Below are 16749 nucleotides of genomic sequence, written 5' to 3'. Positions count from 1 at the left end.
ATCATTTCAAGAGTTTTGTGATTTACTAAAAAATAAGTTCCTAAGATCTTCCTATCATTTTTGGATTACATAAAAAACTAAAATGTAAAAGACGTTTATGAAAACAAGTCATAGAAATTGCAAAAAATAAATTATGAGATTTAATAAACGACGAACTTGAAAAGTAGAAGTATGTCAGACGAAGAGATTAGGAAACAAGAAGAAGAGCTCAAAAGATTACAAGAAGAAATGGACAAAGAGGACGCTGAGATGAGACAAATGGAAGAAGAAATACGTCAACAAGAAGAGGCTATTCGAATTGAAGAAGAAAGGCTTCAAAAAGAAATTGAAGAAGAAGAACGAAAAGCCCAAGAAGAAGATGAAAGGTTAAAAGAAGAAGAGGAGAGAGTTAGGTTAGAAGCAGAACAACTCCAAAAAGAAATTGAGGAAGAAGAAAGAAGAGCAAAAGAAGAAGAAGAAAGAAAAGCAAAAGAGGAAGAAGAAAGAAAAGCAAAAGAGGAAGAAGAAAGACAAGCAAAAGAGGAAGAAGAAAGACAAGCAAAAGAGGAAGAAGAAAGAAAAGCAAGAGAAGAAGCAGAAAGAAAAGCAAGAGAAGAAGCAGAAAGAAAAGCAAAAGAACTTGAAGAAGAGGAGAAAATTAAATTAGAAGAAGAAAGAAAAGCAAAAGAAGAAGAAGAAAGAAAAGCAAAAGAACTTGAAGAAGAAAGAAAAGCAAAAGAACTTGAAGAAGAGGAGAAAATTAAATTAGAAGAAGAAAGACTTAGAAAAGAAAATGAAGAAGAAGAAAGAAAAATGAAAGAAGAAGAAGAGAGATTAAATAAAGAAGCAGAAAAACTTCAAAAAGAACTTGAAGCAGAAGAAAAAGAAGAAAAGAAAGACATGTTAAATATTGATTTATTATGTGATGGTTTACCTGAAAACCCAAATGTGGCTAGAAGAATTAAGGCTAGAGGAAAGACTCATGTTGGAAAAGGAGGTATTTATGGCAATTTAAAGAAAGAAGATATGAAAACTGAGTATGTTGAACCAGAAAAAAAACCAACACAACCAGAAGTAGGTAAAGGATTTAACATTACCACTAATGGAGGGGTTAAACTACCAACAAAAATGAATCCATTAATGGCTGAAGTACAAGCACGGAAAGCAGCAAAAGTTGGAAGGGCTTCCTTTTCAGTAAAGCCATCAATTATTACAAAACCAGAACCTAAGAAAATAAGTCCTTCTACATCACCAGGACTTGCAGATGATGCCTTTCTTGCACAACAAACATTTTCTAATGAGGTAGATGGCATGAATACATCAATGAATTATGAAAAGATGGTACGAGTTAGCGGTAAGTTTTTTTTGAAATGGAGAATCACTGAGTTAAAACCAGAATACTTAAATAGTGGAGATGTTTTTATTATTGATAAGATAGATAAAATTTATGTTTGGATTGGAAAAGACTCTTCTCGATTGAAGAGAACAAAAGTTTGTGATGCAGCAAATACAATTAAACATGATGAAAGACAAGGCAGATGTGAAATTATTCAAGTTAATCAAGGCAAAGAAGATGAAGAATTTTGGAAAGCACTTGGAGGAAAGAATGACAATATTGCTAAAGCAGAACCCAACCAAGATGACATTGAAGATAAAGACTATAGAGATGAGTTATATCTTCTTGGAGAGAAAAAAGGTAGTTGGGATGAGGCAGAGGTTGTTAATTGTAGTAAAGGAAAAATAGCCCATAACACTTTATTACCATGGAATGTTTATGTTTATGATGGTGGAAATGATGTGTATCTTTGGATTGGTACTAGAGCATCTTCTACATTAAGAAAGAGTGCTAAAGTTGTTGCACAGCAAATTTTTGATAAGAAACAACGATCTCCAATTGCTCAATTAATTCGTATTACACAACAAACTGAGCCTGTAATTTTTAAAGAGAAATTTGCTGTAACACAAGGAAGTGTTGAAACAGTTCATAATCCTGATTGTAGTTATACTGAGGATGAATTAAATCAATCAAGAAATAGAGCTGCAACTGTTAGTGTATCTAGACCAACAAAACCTTTAGTTAAACCAGTGTTTAATCGGAATGCACCAGTAGAAGAAGAGAAAATGACATTTGATATAAGAGAATTATTAGGTATTCCTGATGATTCTATTGTTCTTCAACCATCAAAAGACTTTATTATTCAAGGAGGAACAATTAAAGTATATGTTATTTGTGATATACAAAAAGAGGCTATTCCAGAAAGCATGTATGGTGAATTTTATAGTGAGAATGATTACATCATTGATTATAAAGATCCTAAAGAAGAAGTTAAGTTCTTCTATTGGCAAGGTAAACATACTTCAATAAAAAGTAAAGGAAAAACATCTATGTTAGTTAGTGATTTAAGTAAAAAAAAAGGTGCTAGCACTATTCGTGTACCTCAAGGAGAAGAGCCACATGCATTTATGCAATTGTTTGAAGATAAATATCTTATTCATATTGGAAACTATTTTGAACGTGAGAAACATCAAGCCACAGAGAGAATATATCAAGTGAGTAATACTATGTTTGAAAATACTTGTGAATATACAGTTCAACGTGAATTTAATAAAGAGTTTATTAACTCATCTTGTTCATATATTTATGTTAATACGGATGGAGTAAAAATTTGGAAAGGAAAATATGCAAATGAAAATAATAGAAGAGTTGCTGAAGAAGCTGCTAAAAGAATTGACCAACGACCTGCTACAATTTTAGATGAAAAAGATGGTAAAGTTTTGTTTAATGAGGTCAAACATTTTGATAATAATTATGCAGTTGTTATGCCAAAGTCATATCATTTAATCTCAGAGAAGATGTGTATAAAAGTAAAACAAAATACATTCTTTACTTGTCAAAGATTTAAAGAGCCAACGTTGTTAACTTGTGAAAAAGGGATTTATTTATTGTTGACACAATTGAAGAAAGATTGTATTATGCCATATCTTAACACTGTTCATGAATATTTAGAAAAGTTAAATGGAAAGTATTGTGGAATAGATGTTCCTGAAGTTTATGTTATCCATTCTTTAAAACATATCCCAAAGGAGGTAGTTACTATAATACATGGTTTTGAAAAAAGTTCATTAAAAGAAATGGATATTGAAAATGACCCTCAAAACATTATCTCATTTAAAGATCTTTGGAATATTATTAATAAAAAATACACTTATGAAGAATTACTTCAACGACCAATTTATTTGGATAAAACTAAATTGGAAACTTATTTAAGTGATGAAGAATTTGTTAAAGTCTTCAAACGTTCTCGTTCAGACTACAATAAAATGAAAAAATTTGAAAAGGAACAATTGAAAAAACAACATAAATTGTTCTAAAGAGAAATTTATCAAATAAATATTGAAAACTCCATTTCATTTATTTCTTTCTCATTTTATTATTCTACTTTTTTTAAATATAAAATTTATAACTAAATTATTATTTGTTAATATACGGATAAAACACAGATTAAGATATTCAATTACATTTGATGATTGCTTTGTCTAATAATGTTGTCGTTACAATTAAGAAAGACAGTGAAGAGGTTTTAGTTGATAATCCAGTTATAAAATCTCTTACAAATATATATTCTCTTCTAAAATATTTATTTGGAAGAATACTTACTAGAGTCGATATAATACCAATAACTTGGTGTATTATTTGTTTATAATTTTTAGAATTTAGTAAAGGAAGTAATGCTAATTGTTCAGAATATTGATCAATCATTTCATTTAATTCACTTTGGTTAATTGTTTGAATTTCATTTAAATATGCTTTATCAAAAAACTCTTGTTTTTTCTTATTTAATTTTTCTTTTCCTATTCTTATTTTAGCTCGTTTTTTTTGTTTATTCTTTGAAAGAGGACCTGAACTTGGGGGAGCTATAATTTCTTTACTTTCATCTTCTTGTTCAGAGCTTGATTCTTCATTTTCACTATTACCTTCTGAAATTGAACTAGCGCTAGATTGAATAGAATCATTACTTTTATTATATTTCTTTGTTTCTTGTTGTTTATCATTTTCTTCTGAATATGACATTTCTTGTTCTCCTGAATCAGTCTTATTTGCTTCTTCAACTACCATTCTATCTTCAGAATGGTTATTTTCAAATATTTCTTCCATAGGTTGTTGTACATTTTGATTAGTTATAACATTTACTTCATTAAGTTGTTTGAATGAATCAAGTTGATTAATTCTTTCTAACTGAGCTAATTTTTCTATTTTCATTATTATCCAACAAATGTCTTTAATTGAACTTTGTATCATATTTTTTGTTTCATTATCAAATTCACAATGATTTTTTATTGGTGAAAAGGTAATGTAATGACTTGCTGGTGTTATTCCTTTTTTAGACACTGCAAATTCTTGTGCAACTTTTCTATCAGTTTTAATATATTTTCTAAAGTTATTGATTTGAATAGATAAGTCAGTATCTGGTTGGTCGTTATTTAAGGTTTCAACAAAGTCATCTATTTGACCAGAAGAATGAAATATAAACCACTTTCCATTTGCATTAGAAATTAAGAACCCATTTAATAAATAATACACAAACCCTTTATGGTCAGATCCTAATACTCTTGTTCTCATATAAATTGATCCAGGAGTTTTTTTTGATGTTTGTTGTCCTAAAGGAGAAATTAAATAGTCTTTAATTAATATGTTAATGTTTTTAAACAACAATAAATGAGGAATATCACCTATTTCATTATATTGAAGGAAATCATTGTTTGATGTTGTTAAATAAAAAATTAATGGAATAGTATAACGGTTCACAGGAATTGCCTGCATCACTTGTACAGGATATTCTAATGAACATTCCTGTGAACAACTAAAATAATGATAAAACATTAATGAGCATAATCTTATAGCTAATGAATTATAGTTAAATGATGAATGATAAACATATACCATCACAGATTTAAATGTTGTGTCTAAATGCAATCGTTTTTTGTCTTCTTTTTTTATAATTTCATTTTCATCTTCTGTCTCATCTGAGTCTTCATTCATTTTTGGTGCATTTTCAATATCTAAAATATCTCGTTGTTGATGAATAAAATTCCACAAATATAATATTTCTTTTGTTTCTTCTGAACCTAAATCATTCAACAATTGGTTTGGTTTTCGTAACAAGTCACAATAAGGATGAAAGCTCCCCTTATGGCTTTGCATTAAAATTATGTTTTTTTAAGTTCTAATGCTTTCAACAGAAAATACTCAAGAATTAGAAGATTGTCCTAAAATTGTTTTTGTTGTTAAAAACCCTTTTTTTAAATCCTCAGTCTTTTTCATTTTTTATTTTTCTTTTACAACAAAAAGATGAAGTAGGAAATTCAAAATTAAAAAAACAATTAGAAAAAGAAGATAAAAATTTATTATCATTCAGAGAAAAACAAATAGAAAATGAGTAAATAAATAATAAATTCTTTCATTGATTATGAAGATAGAATCTGATATTTTAAAAAATAATCTAACAGTATTCATAAACCATAGTTATAATAATAGCATAAATATAGTAGGAGCAATAACGTGTGTGTTTCATTAATAAGTCTTACATAACCACACAATTTGTTTAAACACTTATTACAGTGATACAAAATAAAATTGACATGAAGAATACATTGAATAGAAATAATTTATAAACAACTACACAACGCCAAGAGTATGAGATAATTTAATACAGACATAAGTTAGAATATAAAATAATGTATTTAACAATCAGAATAATTCTAGACTACAGACACATCATAAAATTAAGTCAATTAACTAAATGTTAATAGAATAGGTTTCTATTAATTCTGCTTCAAGAAAGACTAATTTCGTTCATTCTTTGTTCTCGATAAAAGCTGAACATATAAAACAAAACAATAAGAATAATAAAAGAGATATAACACAATTAAGAGAATATAAAATAAAAGTGTTGTAGCATCGTCACAACAATTGTATATTATGAATCTTAAAATGAAAATACTTTTAACATATTTAATCTATCCACTTATATTATAAAGTTTATTTTTAATAAATTCAATTAGCACGAAAAATGTTATTATTCAGATTCTTCTTATAAAACATACTTATGACTTTATTATTACAACATTTCTTATTCATTAATTAATTTTATACCTTCATTAATTTGTTAATATGCTTTTATTTCTTTTTTATATTTTCCAACATAGCTTTCTTTCTTTACATCATATTTTCTTTCATTTAATTCTATTATATTCATTAATTCATTAAAATTAATCTTCTTACAAAATGCTTTCTTCATTCTTTTAATTATTCCATTTGGATTTTCTTTTATTGTTTCTATCATTTCTCGTATTCATGTATTTGATCTCCACTTATATTTTAAATATATTCTTATTAATTATTTACCACATTCATCTCTTGCTGACATTAATCCTAATCCCATTTCATTTATTTTAACATATAATCTACTTTTGGGATATTTCTACTGTATAATTGGAGTTGTATTAATGATTTTCTTATTTGTTTATCTATCTTCTCCAATTCTCCTAGTTTCCATGGGACAATACTAAATCCATATCTTAATTTGGATATTATATCATTATTAATCTTTCTTATTGTATTGAGGCTGCTGTATTTCATAGTGTTTAATGATGATAAAATAGAAGATACATCATTTAATATTCTTGTACAATATTTATTAATATTTACTTTATCTCCTATTTCAATACCAAGATATTTACAAGGGTTATCATTAGTTACTCTTGGTAGTTCAGCTAATTCTCCATTTATTTGACTATTAATATTAGTCATTATCCCACTCTTTTCTACATTAATTTTTAATCCTATTGCATTAAATATTTCTTTAGTTAATTTGTGAGGAGGTTTTCAATTTCACCATAATGAGAAAGTAAAAGAAAAATGTGAAAGAAAACAAAAAAATTTTTATTTGAACTAAAAAAAGAAGAAGTATGTCATATAAATCAAAGTACCATTCAGAAGAAGATGAAAAATATGAGAAGAAAGATGAAGAAATAAAAAGGATGAATGAAAAGAAAAATGAAGACCAAATTAAGGAGATTGAAAATCAGAATGACAAGAAAAAAAGAGGTACAACAAGAAATGGTTATAGAAGAACTTTGTCTACTGAAAAAAGTAGTACTAACCCCACTCATTCCAACGAAAATGTCAAATACCAACAAAAAGAAAGAGGGTCATTAAATAAAGTTCCAAAACAAAGTTTAAAAGAAGAAGAGAAACAAGAAAAAGAAATTGATGAAAAAAGTAAAAAAGAGATAAAAGAAGAAGAAAAAGTGGTGTATAAAAGTATTAAAAGCGATGAACTGAAAGAGTATCAACAAGAAAACAAAGAATTACTTATTAATGAAAATGACCAATTATCATATATTCGTCAGCAAATTAAAAATACTGAACAATTATTAGAACAATTAAAAAAAGAAGAACAACGACTAAAAGGAAAAGTTACAGAAGGAAAAAGTCAAATAACTCAAAATGAAAATATTGTGGTTGATGTGATGTGCATTCTTCCAAATGGTAAACAAATTTGGATTAATATTAATAAAGATGACGACCCAAATCAAATATGTAAGAATCTATCAAATGAATACTTACTTTCGAAAGAGTCCGAACAAAAATTATTGAATTACATTATTGAAGCACAACATCAATAATGTTTTTTACATAAATTAATTTCTTTTAATAACCTTAATTAATTTGCTCATAGACAAAAAAATATTATTGAAACAAAATTAATAAGATTCATATTGAGGTAATTCAGGCGGTTCTCTTGATGGCGGTTGAAGTGTGGGATACATCGCACTAATTTTAATTAGTTGCTTTCTTTGTGGAGGAGGAATATTAGGTAAAGAAGGAGGGGCAACTCCATTTGCATTAACATGTTCAGAGTTATCATCAACTCCTTCAAAGTCTTTATTTTCAAATTTTGTAGCACAATTCTCACAAACTCTAACAGGTTTAGAACTAATATGAGGAATAACAACTCTTCTCTTTGTACATTCAGCACATAAAACTCTACCACATTTTCTACAATGATGTCTTCTATTTAATAAAGTAAATTTTGAATGACAGTTCATACAATCTAAAACATTATCATCAGGTATCCATGTTGGGGCTGCTTCATTATCACTTAATTCTTCTTCAAATTCATATTTTCTTTCACCAGTGAATGCTTTATTTAAGTCCATTACCCATTCCTTCTTTTCATCAAATGTTTCTGCATAAACAACAACTGATTTTTGAAGTCCTTTAAGTTGAAATCCATTTTGACTAATATCAGAATCTTCTATATCTTTAACAGAAGTTAATTCTAATAATTGATGAAATTGTATTTTCTTTCCTTGTTGTTCACCATAAATTACTGTTGCATCATTAAATAAATAAAAGTACCTTTCTTTTACAGCTTTTCTACATTGTTTTCTTAAAATACCTTCACGTACCAAAGTACGAGGTAAAGTTTTTAAGTCATTTTCAGTTTTAGGATCTAAGTCAGTAAACATTTTAATAATATCTCTCATCTTTTGTTTATTATTTTCATTTGCAATAATTGCATTAACGGCTTTAGCATATGAGTCTAAATATCTTCTTACTTGTTCTGCAATAACTGCATCTGGATGATCTTTTTCTGTATTCTTGATATATTCTTTCATTAATAAAATATATCTAGGAATTCTTTGGACTGGGAATATTAAAAATGACATTAAATTCCCATTATTAGACAATGGATTTTCTTTTTGTGTTTCACAAAATTCTTCAAACTTCTTTTTTTTAGATAATTTATCAAATAATAATGATGCCTTTTCATAATTTTGAATATATGGACCAAAACGATTAAATAACGGTTTCTATTTTGTTATTTCCTTTTAAAAACAATTATCAAATTATACAAATGAATTTCTATAAAAATAATTATTAGTAACAAACATTTAATAAAAATACATCACATATATTGTCATTTAATGCAAACTCTTTTAACCTATCTTTTAACTGTTTTGTTAATTGATTAGCTCCATCTAATAACTCTTCTAGATTACAGAATAAACCTTTCATATCTTCTTCACTAATTAAATCCATTCCTTTGAGTGGAGTAATGTATAAATCAACAACAGTTTGTAATGCCCGTGCATATGACTCTTCAGTTGATACAATCTCATTTACAACATATAATCTTTTTGACATCTTTTATTATCATTTTTGAGATTTTTCCCTTCCAAATTTTTCCTTTTGAAAAAATTTTTCAGTTCTTCGTCTTTTTTTTTAGTTAGAGCTTTTTACTTGTTTCTTCACTTGAAATTATCGAAATATTTTCTATTTTATTTCAATTAAAATTTAGTTAATAAAGATTTTTATCATTTCTTATTATCACAAGAAAGAACTTAAAAATAAAACTTAGAACTAATAAAAAAGAAGAAAAATGTTATTGAAATGGGGATTTTTGATTCTGTTCATTTTTTTGAAACATGAAGTGAAAGGACAATTATGTGATAAAACGATTGAAATTGATATAAAGAAAGATTATGAAGATAGTAATAATTTAACGTGGAGTACTACACAATATCCGTGGAGTTGTAGAAATGGAAATTTAACTGGAAATAGAAATGGAATTTTATATTCATTTACAACAGATAATACTCCAACATTACTTAAAATATCAACATGTTATCCTCACACTAATTTTCCTGCTATTGTAAGAATCTTTAGTTCATGTAATAAAATATTAAGTGGTTGTGGACAATCTCAAAATGATGACCCAGAAGGAGTATGTGGTGGGATATTATCTCGAATTACCTTCCAACCTGAAACAAATAAAAAATACTATATTTTAATAACAAGTACATCTAATGTTACTGGACTATATACTTTAACTGTACATCCTTATAGCCCTAATTTAATTAAACAAAATAATTGTTTTTATCAATTAGCCTTAAATTTAAATATTCCTTCTGTAGTTGATGATAGAATAACAGAAGATTGTACTATTTCAGATATACCAAATACAGATTTGAGTATTTCAGGAAGATGGTATTCATTTACTCCTAAATCAACATCTATAAGAATTGATACTTGTAATAAATATACATCATTTCCAACTACAATTTATCTTTTTAAATATGACCAAAAATTAATTAATTTACAATATATTGGTTCAAATTCTAATGGGTGTGGAACATTAGCAAGTTATGATGCACAAGATTTAATACCAAATGAATTATATTATATTGTAGTAAGTCCAACAGGTGGTGTGTTAAAACAACAACGCTCATTTCAATTACACATTTATGATGAGTCTCAATATGGGGATTGTTCTACAGCATTTGGAATAACTCAATTTCCATTTTATATGAATTTTAATATATCAACAAATCCAGAAGTAAGTTATACAAGAAATAATGGAAAAAATGTAACTGGTAAAGTAATTTTTTTTAGCCTTGCAGGTGATACAAATAAATATGTTTTTACTACATTTTATACCAAATATTTTTCTGAAGTTACTGAAACAATTATTGGATATAATAATTATTGTGGTAACTTTAAAGAAGGTACTTTTCAAGGTAAACATGAATATACTATTGTTCAATCAGAATATAATACTAATACTATGTTACAAGTAATTTGTATTAAAGAGCCTTGTGAAATTAGTGTTTCTGTATTATCAGTTACTGGAGTAACTAATGGACAATGTGAAAATGCTCATATTGTTTCATTAAATGAAAATGAAAGTTATTCTCAATTTGTTGGTTCATCACTATTACCAAGTTCAATAATTGGATGTTCTCAAGATATAGAAGAAATGCAAGGAAGTTGGTACCATTTTATTCAAAATTCAGAGGATATTATTACTATTGGAATAACTCCATATCTAGCTGAAGAGTTTATGTGTTATTTAGAAGTTCATGATAAATGTAATTCTACTTTATGTTTAGAAACAAGTTATTCAACAATAGATATTAAATATAAAGAATTTTATGTATTTGCAACTTCATATACAATTTATATGCCAGCTCAATATGGTTACTTTTTGTTTTGGGCATTAAAAAGTAAAGAGAATATTGGAAAATATCCGTCCAATCCAATTATTATAGAATCAATTCCATTTACTAAAATGGTAGCTCTACCTTTTGAAATAGAAAATTATTGTAGTGAAAAAGAAAATACAAAAACATATCACTATGGAGTTTGGTTAAGATACTCACATGACCCATCATTTAAATACACAGCTAGTACATGTGGAACAGAATCTAATTTGTTAACGAATATTACATTATTAAGTGATCTTACTGGTCCTGAATCACTTGAATGTATTCAAGGAACGTCTTCTTCATGTGGATTTGGACATTCAGTAGATATTTCAATAGATCAAAATGTTAATAGTTATATTGGTATTATTTCAACGAATTTAGGAGTAACAAGATTTTCATTATATTATGACCAAAAAGCTACTGATAGTAGTTGTAAATTTGCATCGATAATAAGTGAAAGTAGAAATATTAGAGGATTTACATCACGTGGTACCACTTCAGAATCAAAATGTAGAGAAATTATTTCATTAAAAGGTATTTGGTATTTACTTGACCTTTCACAACCTGCTAATGTTACTATTCAAATAAACGCTTCTAGTTCCTTTAAAACTGCTGTAGAGATATATGAAAGTTGTGAAGTTATTTATAATGAATCTGTACCAAAAGTGTGTATTGACCAAGCAAATTGTGTTACTTCACCTATTGGAAATAATGGGTGTTTATTAAGGATTCGTTTAAATAAAGGAAAAAAATATGTCTTTGTAGGAGGAATGAATGCAAATGACTATGGGATATTTGAAGGTTATGTTGATATTCAATATGACCCAAATGATGAATTAAAACCTCTTACACATCTTATGTTTTGGAGTATTTTTGAAGGTATTGTATTTTTACTTTGGATTATTTCTCTTCTTCTCTTAATCATTATAAAGAAAGTTAGAAAGAATGTTATTTCAAAAAAAGGAGAGAATGAGTATTTAAAACAAAATTTGATAAAATCAAATCATGAAGTTAATATAAAAACAATTATTGATAATTAAAATGTTATTAATGACTATTTATTTGGTTTTGTTTGTTGATTTTATCTTTTTTTTTATTTCAGAAAGTTCAATTGAAAAATACATTAAAAAAAGTAATATTCTAGTTAATTTAAGTTAAAAACTTCTAATTGAAAAAAATATCAAAGGAAAAACTTATTTTAAAACAACAAAATAGAGTAAAAAGTTGTTTTACAATAAGTTGGATCATCATGAATAATGAATAATTTTGAATATTACTAAATAAAAAATATAAGAAATATGTTATAAATGAATAAAAAATGAAAGGATTATAAGAAAATAATAAGTTTAAAAAAAAAAGCTTTGAATATCCCTTTAAAGAATAACTTTTCAATATAAAAAGAAAAACGCTTATTTTTTTTTTGATTAAAATTTAAGAAAACGACATAGAGAATTAAAAAAAATAAACTTATTTGACATGGAAGATGAGTTTGATTTAATATATATAATTAACTTAATAAAAAGAATAAATTAAATAGTAGAGATGTTATATTACTTAAAGTCTTATTAATTGGAGATATTTCAGTTGGAAAGACATCACTTTTATTAAGATATTGTGATTCAACATTTAGTACAACATATATTACAACAATAGGTGTTGATTTTAAAGTTGCTACAATGAAAAGAAATGGTCGTACAATCAAAATGCAAATTGTTTGTTATTTTTATAAAAACTCACTTTTATATTAATACTTTAAAAATTATATAAAAAGTCATAACAACAATAATTATTTTATAGTGGGATACTGCTGGAAGTGAAAGATTTAGGTCTATTGTTAATAGTTATTATAAAGCAAGTAATGGCTGTTTTTTAGTTTATGATATTACTGATGCAACAAGTTTTAATAATGTAATGATGTGGTATACAGCTTTAAAAGAAGAATGTCCTGAATGTGAAGTTATGTTAATTGGATCGAAGTCAGACCTTTCCTATAGAAGATGTGTTCAAACACAAACTGCAATGGAATTTGCAAAACAACATCAAATGAGTTTTTTAGAAACTTCAGCTAAAGAAGGAAGTAATGTTACATTAATGTTTCAACAATTAGTAGATTTAATGTTAAAAAATAAAATACCACCATCTCCAGACAAAAACTCTTCTATTTCTTTTTCAAAACCATTAACAGAATCAAAAAATTCTTGTTGTTAATTTTATTAGTTTAGAAGAACATATAATAAAATTTAAATTGAATATAAAAAACTAGTAATTTAATCTTTCATTTTACTGAAGAATAAAAGGAAGTTGAATTGTTTTTCCTTTAAACTCTTTTAAACCTTCTTCTTCAAATGACTTTCTAAAACTAATTTCACAAATTGGACTTTTTGAATCATCAACAATAGCTCCAGCTTTTTTAAGGTAATAAATATTTAAACGATACCAATCTCTTTTAACTGTATTAACATTATCAAAACTTTCATTTAATGAATTTTTTAAAGCACTAAATTCTATAAATCTTTGAATTTCAAAAATTGATACTTTTGTTGCTAATGGAAAAACATCAAAGAAAAACATTTCTTTTTTAATTCCATTATTTTCTGAAGGATGAATAACTATTCCTTGTTCATTAACAAATGGAACTTTTTTCTTAGCAATGTGATATGGTAATTGATATTCTGCAGCTTTTTCTAAGAAAGATGTTGAATAACCATTAATAGAAATATGTCCACAATTATAAATAAATTCTCCATTAGATAATTGTTTATTTAATTCATCAGTTAATTCAGTATATTCAACAACTTTAATCCTTTCTTGTTCTTTTACTAAAACACCAACTTTCTCTTCTTTAAATCCTTTTTTTACAATTTTAATACAAATCTCTGACTGAAGTAAATCCATATATCCAATCATATTTGGGTCTACATCTTTACATAATATATTATCTACATTATGGGCGACTGAATATTTAATTCCTTTTTCATTCATAAATTCTAATATCCCATTATCTTTTAATGCTTTAAATAATCCTCCATGTCCATTAGGAGCCATATATGGCTTGTCTTTCTTTTCATATAATATTTTACCATTAAAATCTACAACTGGAAGCATTCCTTGTGGAAAACAATGAATTTGTTCAGAGGATAATCCAAAATATTGATGTTCTTTAAAATAATTATTAATTTCTTCTATTGTTTCTTCATTAGTCATTAAAAACCAATGAATCATTACATTCTTTTGATGACTATATTCACTTGCTAATTCTTGAAGTCTTAACAATCTTTCTGACGTCATTTGAAATATTGATTTTGGTATTTCAAATGGTAATACAAACATCCCTTTTGGATGTTCAAATCCAAGTCTGCTTCCTTGTCCACCTGCAAGTGTTATTAATGCAGTTTTCCCTTGACTAATTAATTCTAATCCACGATAATAATGTTCTTTAGTAACAGGAATAGTATTAGTGGTTATATCAACTGGTTGATAAGTCATTTGAATTGTTAGTTTTCTATAACTGACTATTGCTTTGTCTCTTCCTTTAGATTTTAACAAAACGAAAATTCGTTTTACTTCATAAGAACTATAAAAATATGATGGAGGTTTGTTACAAACATCTTTTCACAGAATATCAAATTATATCAACTACTAACAAAAACTACTCATAAAAAACAATAAATTATCTTTTCGTAAGTTTTTTCATTCAATTAATTGAAATTAACAAAGAATCATTAAAATAACTACAATAACTTTCTTTTTGTTTTGTAACAAGACAAGAAAATGTGATTTTTAAAAACCAAGAAGAACTAAAAAATAAAAAACTAAAAATATTTTATAATGTTCTTTGTTATTTTAATAATAACTGCTTTTGCTGTACCATTAACTAAAAAACAAGAAAAGGAAGTAAGTTCTATTATTGCAGAAATTGGAGATAAATTATCTGTTATTGGAGATTCAATTAAAAATCATAGTAATGAAATTGATCTTATTTTAAATAAAGTTAGAGAAGGATCAAATTTTGATGGAGCTACTCAAAAATTAGAAATTTTAAAGAATGAAGTTATTAAGTTGATTAGAGAAAAACAATATACAAAAGAAATTCCAATTGGAGACAAAGCTTTAGATCTTGAAAAACTTTATGACCAAATTGAAATGAAAAAAACAAAAATTACAAAAAAAAATTGTAAAGAAGATTCACCTAAAGTTAAAGAAGCAAAAAAAGAAGTTAAAAAAGCAATGAAACGTGTAAACAAATCATCAGAAGAATTTAAATTAAAAGAAGATGCTCCACACGTACATACTGCAAAACCAATTGGATATGTAAGTAAAAAAAATAACAAAAAAGAAGTAAAGAATGAACCTAAAAAAAATGTTAAAACAATAACAAAAAAAGACACAAAGAAAGAAACTGTTAAAAAAGAAGACATCAAAAAAGAGAATTTGAAGAAAGAAGTAAAGAAAGACTTAAAGAAAGAAGTTAAAAAGGATTTAAAAAAAGACGTTAAAAAAGAAATAAAGAAAGAAATTAAAAAAGAAATAAAGAAGGAAGAAAAGAAAATCCCTTCAAATAAACAAATAAAAGAGACTCAATTAGAATCTACAATAGACTTAATGAGACAAATCCCTCAAATACCAATACCTCCAATGACGTATCAACCTATAATGCCAGTTTATATGTCACCAATAAGATTTATCCCAAATCCTTATTATTATTATAGAAGACCTTATTATAGAGTAAATCCTTATGTTCGTGGGTTATATTTAAATCCTGACATGTTTGGTACTTTTAAAAATAGTGACCCATATTTGAGAAGAAATTTACCACCAAAGCCTAGCTTTGGTTATTAAACTATCAAATTAATTCGATAATTCATTCGTTTTAATATTCCTTTTTTGTTATTCTTGAAATAAAAATAGTTATAGATATTTTCAATAGTTTGATAAATTGTTTGTTTTTGTTATTCATATTCTTTCTGTAGTAATAAACATAGAATTAACTTTGTTAACTTGTAAAACCAACTTGTAGTTTTATAGATATATGTAATTTTCTTTATTTTACTTAAAGAGTATTAGTTCAATGGAGATGATAATTAATTAACTCTTGTAAAGAATAATTGGTATTGAGTTACAATAGCTAACGCTTGTTCTCTGAGTTGAATAGAAAGTTTGTTATGTATTAATGAATTGACATATTTGAATATAATACTCAATAGTTTTTGTTGATAATTTAGCATGAAAGTAACATAAAACACGAAAGACAATGAAATTTGAATCATGTTGATATCAGATGCATAGAAACATTCATAACTAATAAGTGTTGATGATTAAAAAAAAGTGGAATGAAGTAGATGTTCAAATTGAATATTAATTTTTGGAGTGTCTAAAACTAATTTTTATTTAGATTAATGACACAAATAAATTAAATAGAATAATAATTTAATAACCAACAAAGATTTTAGTATTAATTAATTGAAGTGTTTACTTGTATTAATGTTTACTTGAACAATTTATTTATTAAACAGAATATATCAAATAAAATGATAAGAAGTGTTTGATTGAAATTAATCACATAATATCAATATTTTGTTGTTACATTACTACTAATTATACTGAGTTATTTACAAGTAATGAGTTAATATTATAAACTGAATTAGAAGTATTTGAATTTAGTTTGGTTGAAACGAACAATTGTTTAGACAGAATGTTTATAAATAAATATTTAAA

General features: G+C 26.0%; 8 protein-coding genes across 8 annotated transcripts, besides 1 other annotated feature; 5 read left to right on the top strand and 3 right to left on the bottom strand.

Annotated features, from left to right (window-relative positions):
- Positions 1-171: 171 nt before the first annotated feature.
- Positions 172-3351, top strand: EHI_021260 (villidin, putative; the record flags this gene model as incomplete). The annotated part of the gene is made up of 1 exon (XM_650273.1): positions 172-3351. The coding sequence occupies one exon, from the start codon at positions 172-174 to the stop codon at positions 3349-3351; it is 3180 nt and encodes a 1059-aa protein (XP_655365.1).
- A 139-nt stretch (positions 3352-3490) lies between these two features.
- EHI_021250 (uncharacterized protein) lies at positions 3491-5182 on the bottom strand (the record flags this gene model as incomplete). The annotated part of the gene is made up of 1 exon (XM_650272.1): positions 3491-5182. The coding sequence occupies one exon, from the start codon at positions 5180-5182 to the stop codon at positions 3491-3493; it is 1692 nt and encodes a 563-aa protein (XP_655364.1).
- A 1008-nt stretch (positions 5183-6190) lies between these two features.
- Positions 6191-6876: a repeat region.
- A 72-nt stretch (positions 6877-6948) lies between these two features.
- On the top strand, positions 6949-7668 carry EHI_021240 (uncharacterized protein; the record flags this gene model as incomplete). The annotated part of the gene is made up of 1 exon (XM_650270.1): positions 6949-7668. The coding sequence occupies one exon, from the start codon at positions 6949-6951 to the stop codon at positions 7666-7668; it is 720 nt and encodes a 239-aa protein (XP_655362.1).
- Positions 7669-7746: 78 nt separating this feature from the next.
- EHI_021230 (Rho guanine nucleotide exchange factor, putative) lies at positions 7747-9193 on the bottom strand (the record flags this gene model as incomplete). Its single annotated transcript, XM_650269.1, has 2 exons — positions 7747-8859; positions 8939-9193. 2 exons carry the CDS (start codon positions 9191-9193, stop codon positions 7747-7749), a joined length of 1368 nt encoding a protein of 455 aa, XP_655361.1.
- Positions 9194-9428: 235 nt separating this feature from the next.
- On the top strand, positions 9429-12074 carry EHI_021220 (uncharacterized protein; the record flags this gene model as incomplete). The annotated part of the gene is made up of 1 exon (XM_650268.1): positions 9429-12074. The coding sequence occupies one exon, from the start codon at positions 9429-9431 to the stop codon at positions 12072-12074; it is 2646 nt and encodes an 881-aa protein (XP_655360.1).
- Positions 12075-12510: 436 nt separating this feature from the next.
- Positions 12511-13242, top strand: EHI_021210 (ras-related protein Rab-1A, putative; the record flags this gene model as incomplete). The annotated part of the gene is made up of 3 exons (XM_001913603.1): positions 12511-12521; positions 12572-12746; positions 12832-13242. 3 exons carry the CDS (start codon positions 12511-12513, stop codon positions 13240-13242), a joined length of 597 nt encoding a protein of 198 aa, XP_001913638.1.
- Positions 13243-13314: 72 nt separating this feature from the next.
- Positions 13315-14520, bottom strand: EHI_021200 (UDP-N-acetylglucosamine pyrophosphorylase, putative; the record flags this gene model as incomplete). The annotated part of the gene is made up of 1 exon (XM_650267.1): positions 13315-14520. One exon carries the CDS (start codon positions 14518-14520, stop codon positions 13315-13317), a length of 1206 nt encoding a protein of 401 aa, XP_655359.1.
- Positions 14521-14862: 342 nt separating this feature from the next.
- Positions 14863-15909, top strand: EHI_021190 (uncharacterized protein; the record flags this gene model as incomplete). Its single annotated transcript, XM_650266.2, has 1 exon — positions 14863-15909. The coding sequence occupies one exon, from the start codon at positions 14863-14865 to the stop codon at positions 15871-15873; it is 1011 nt and encodes a 336-aa protein (XP_655358.2). The 3' UTR covers positions 15874-15909.
- Between the last annotated feature and the right edge of the window lie 840 nt (positions 15910-16749).

The sequence above is a fragment of the Entamoeba histolytica genome, genomic scaffold (assembly GCF_000208925.1).
Source record: "Entamoeba histolytica HM-1:IMSS scf_1104750516601 genomic scaffold, whole genome shotgun sequence".
Taxonomy (NCBI): Eukaryota; Evosea; order Mastigamoebida; family Endamoebidae; genus Entamoeba; species Entamoeba histolytica.
This window is presented reverse-complemented; position numbering and strand designations above follow the sequence as displayed.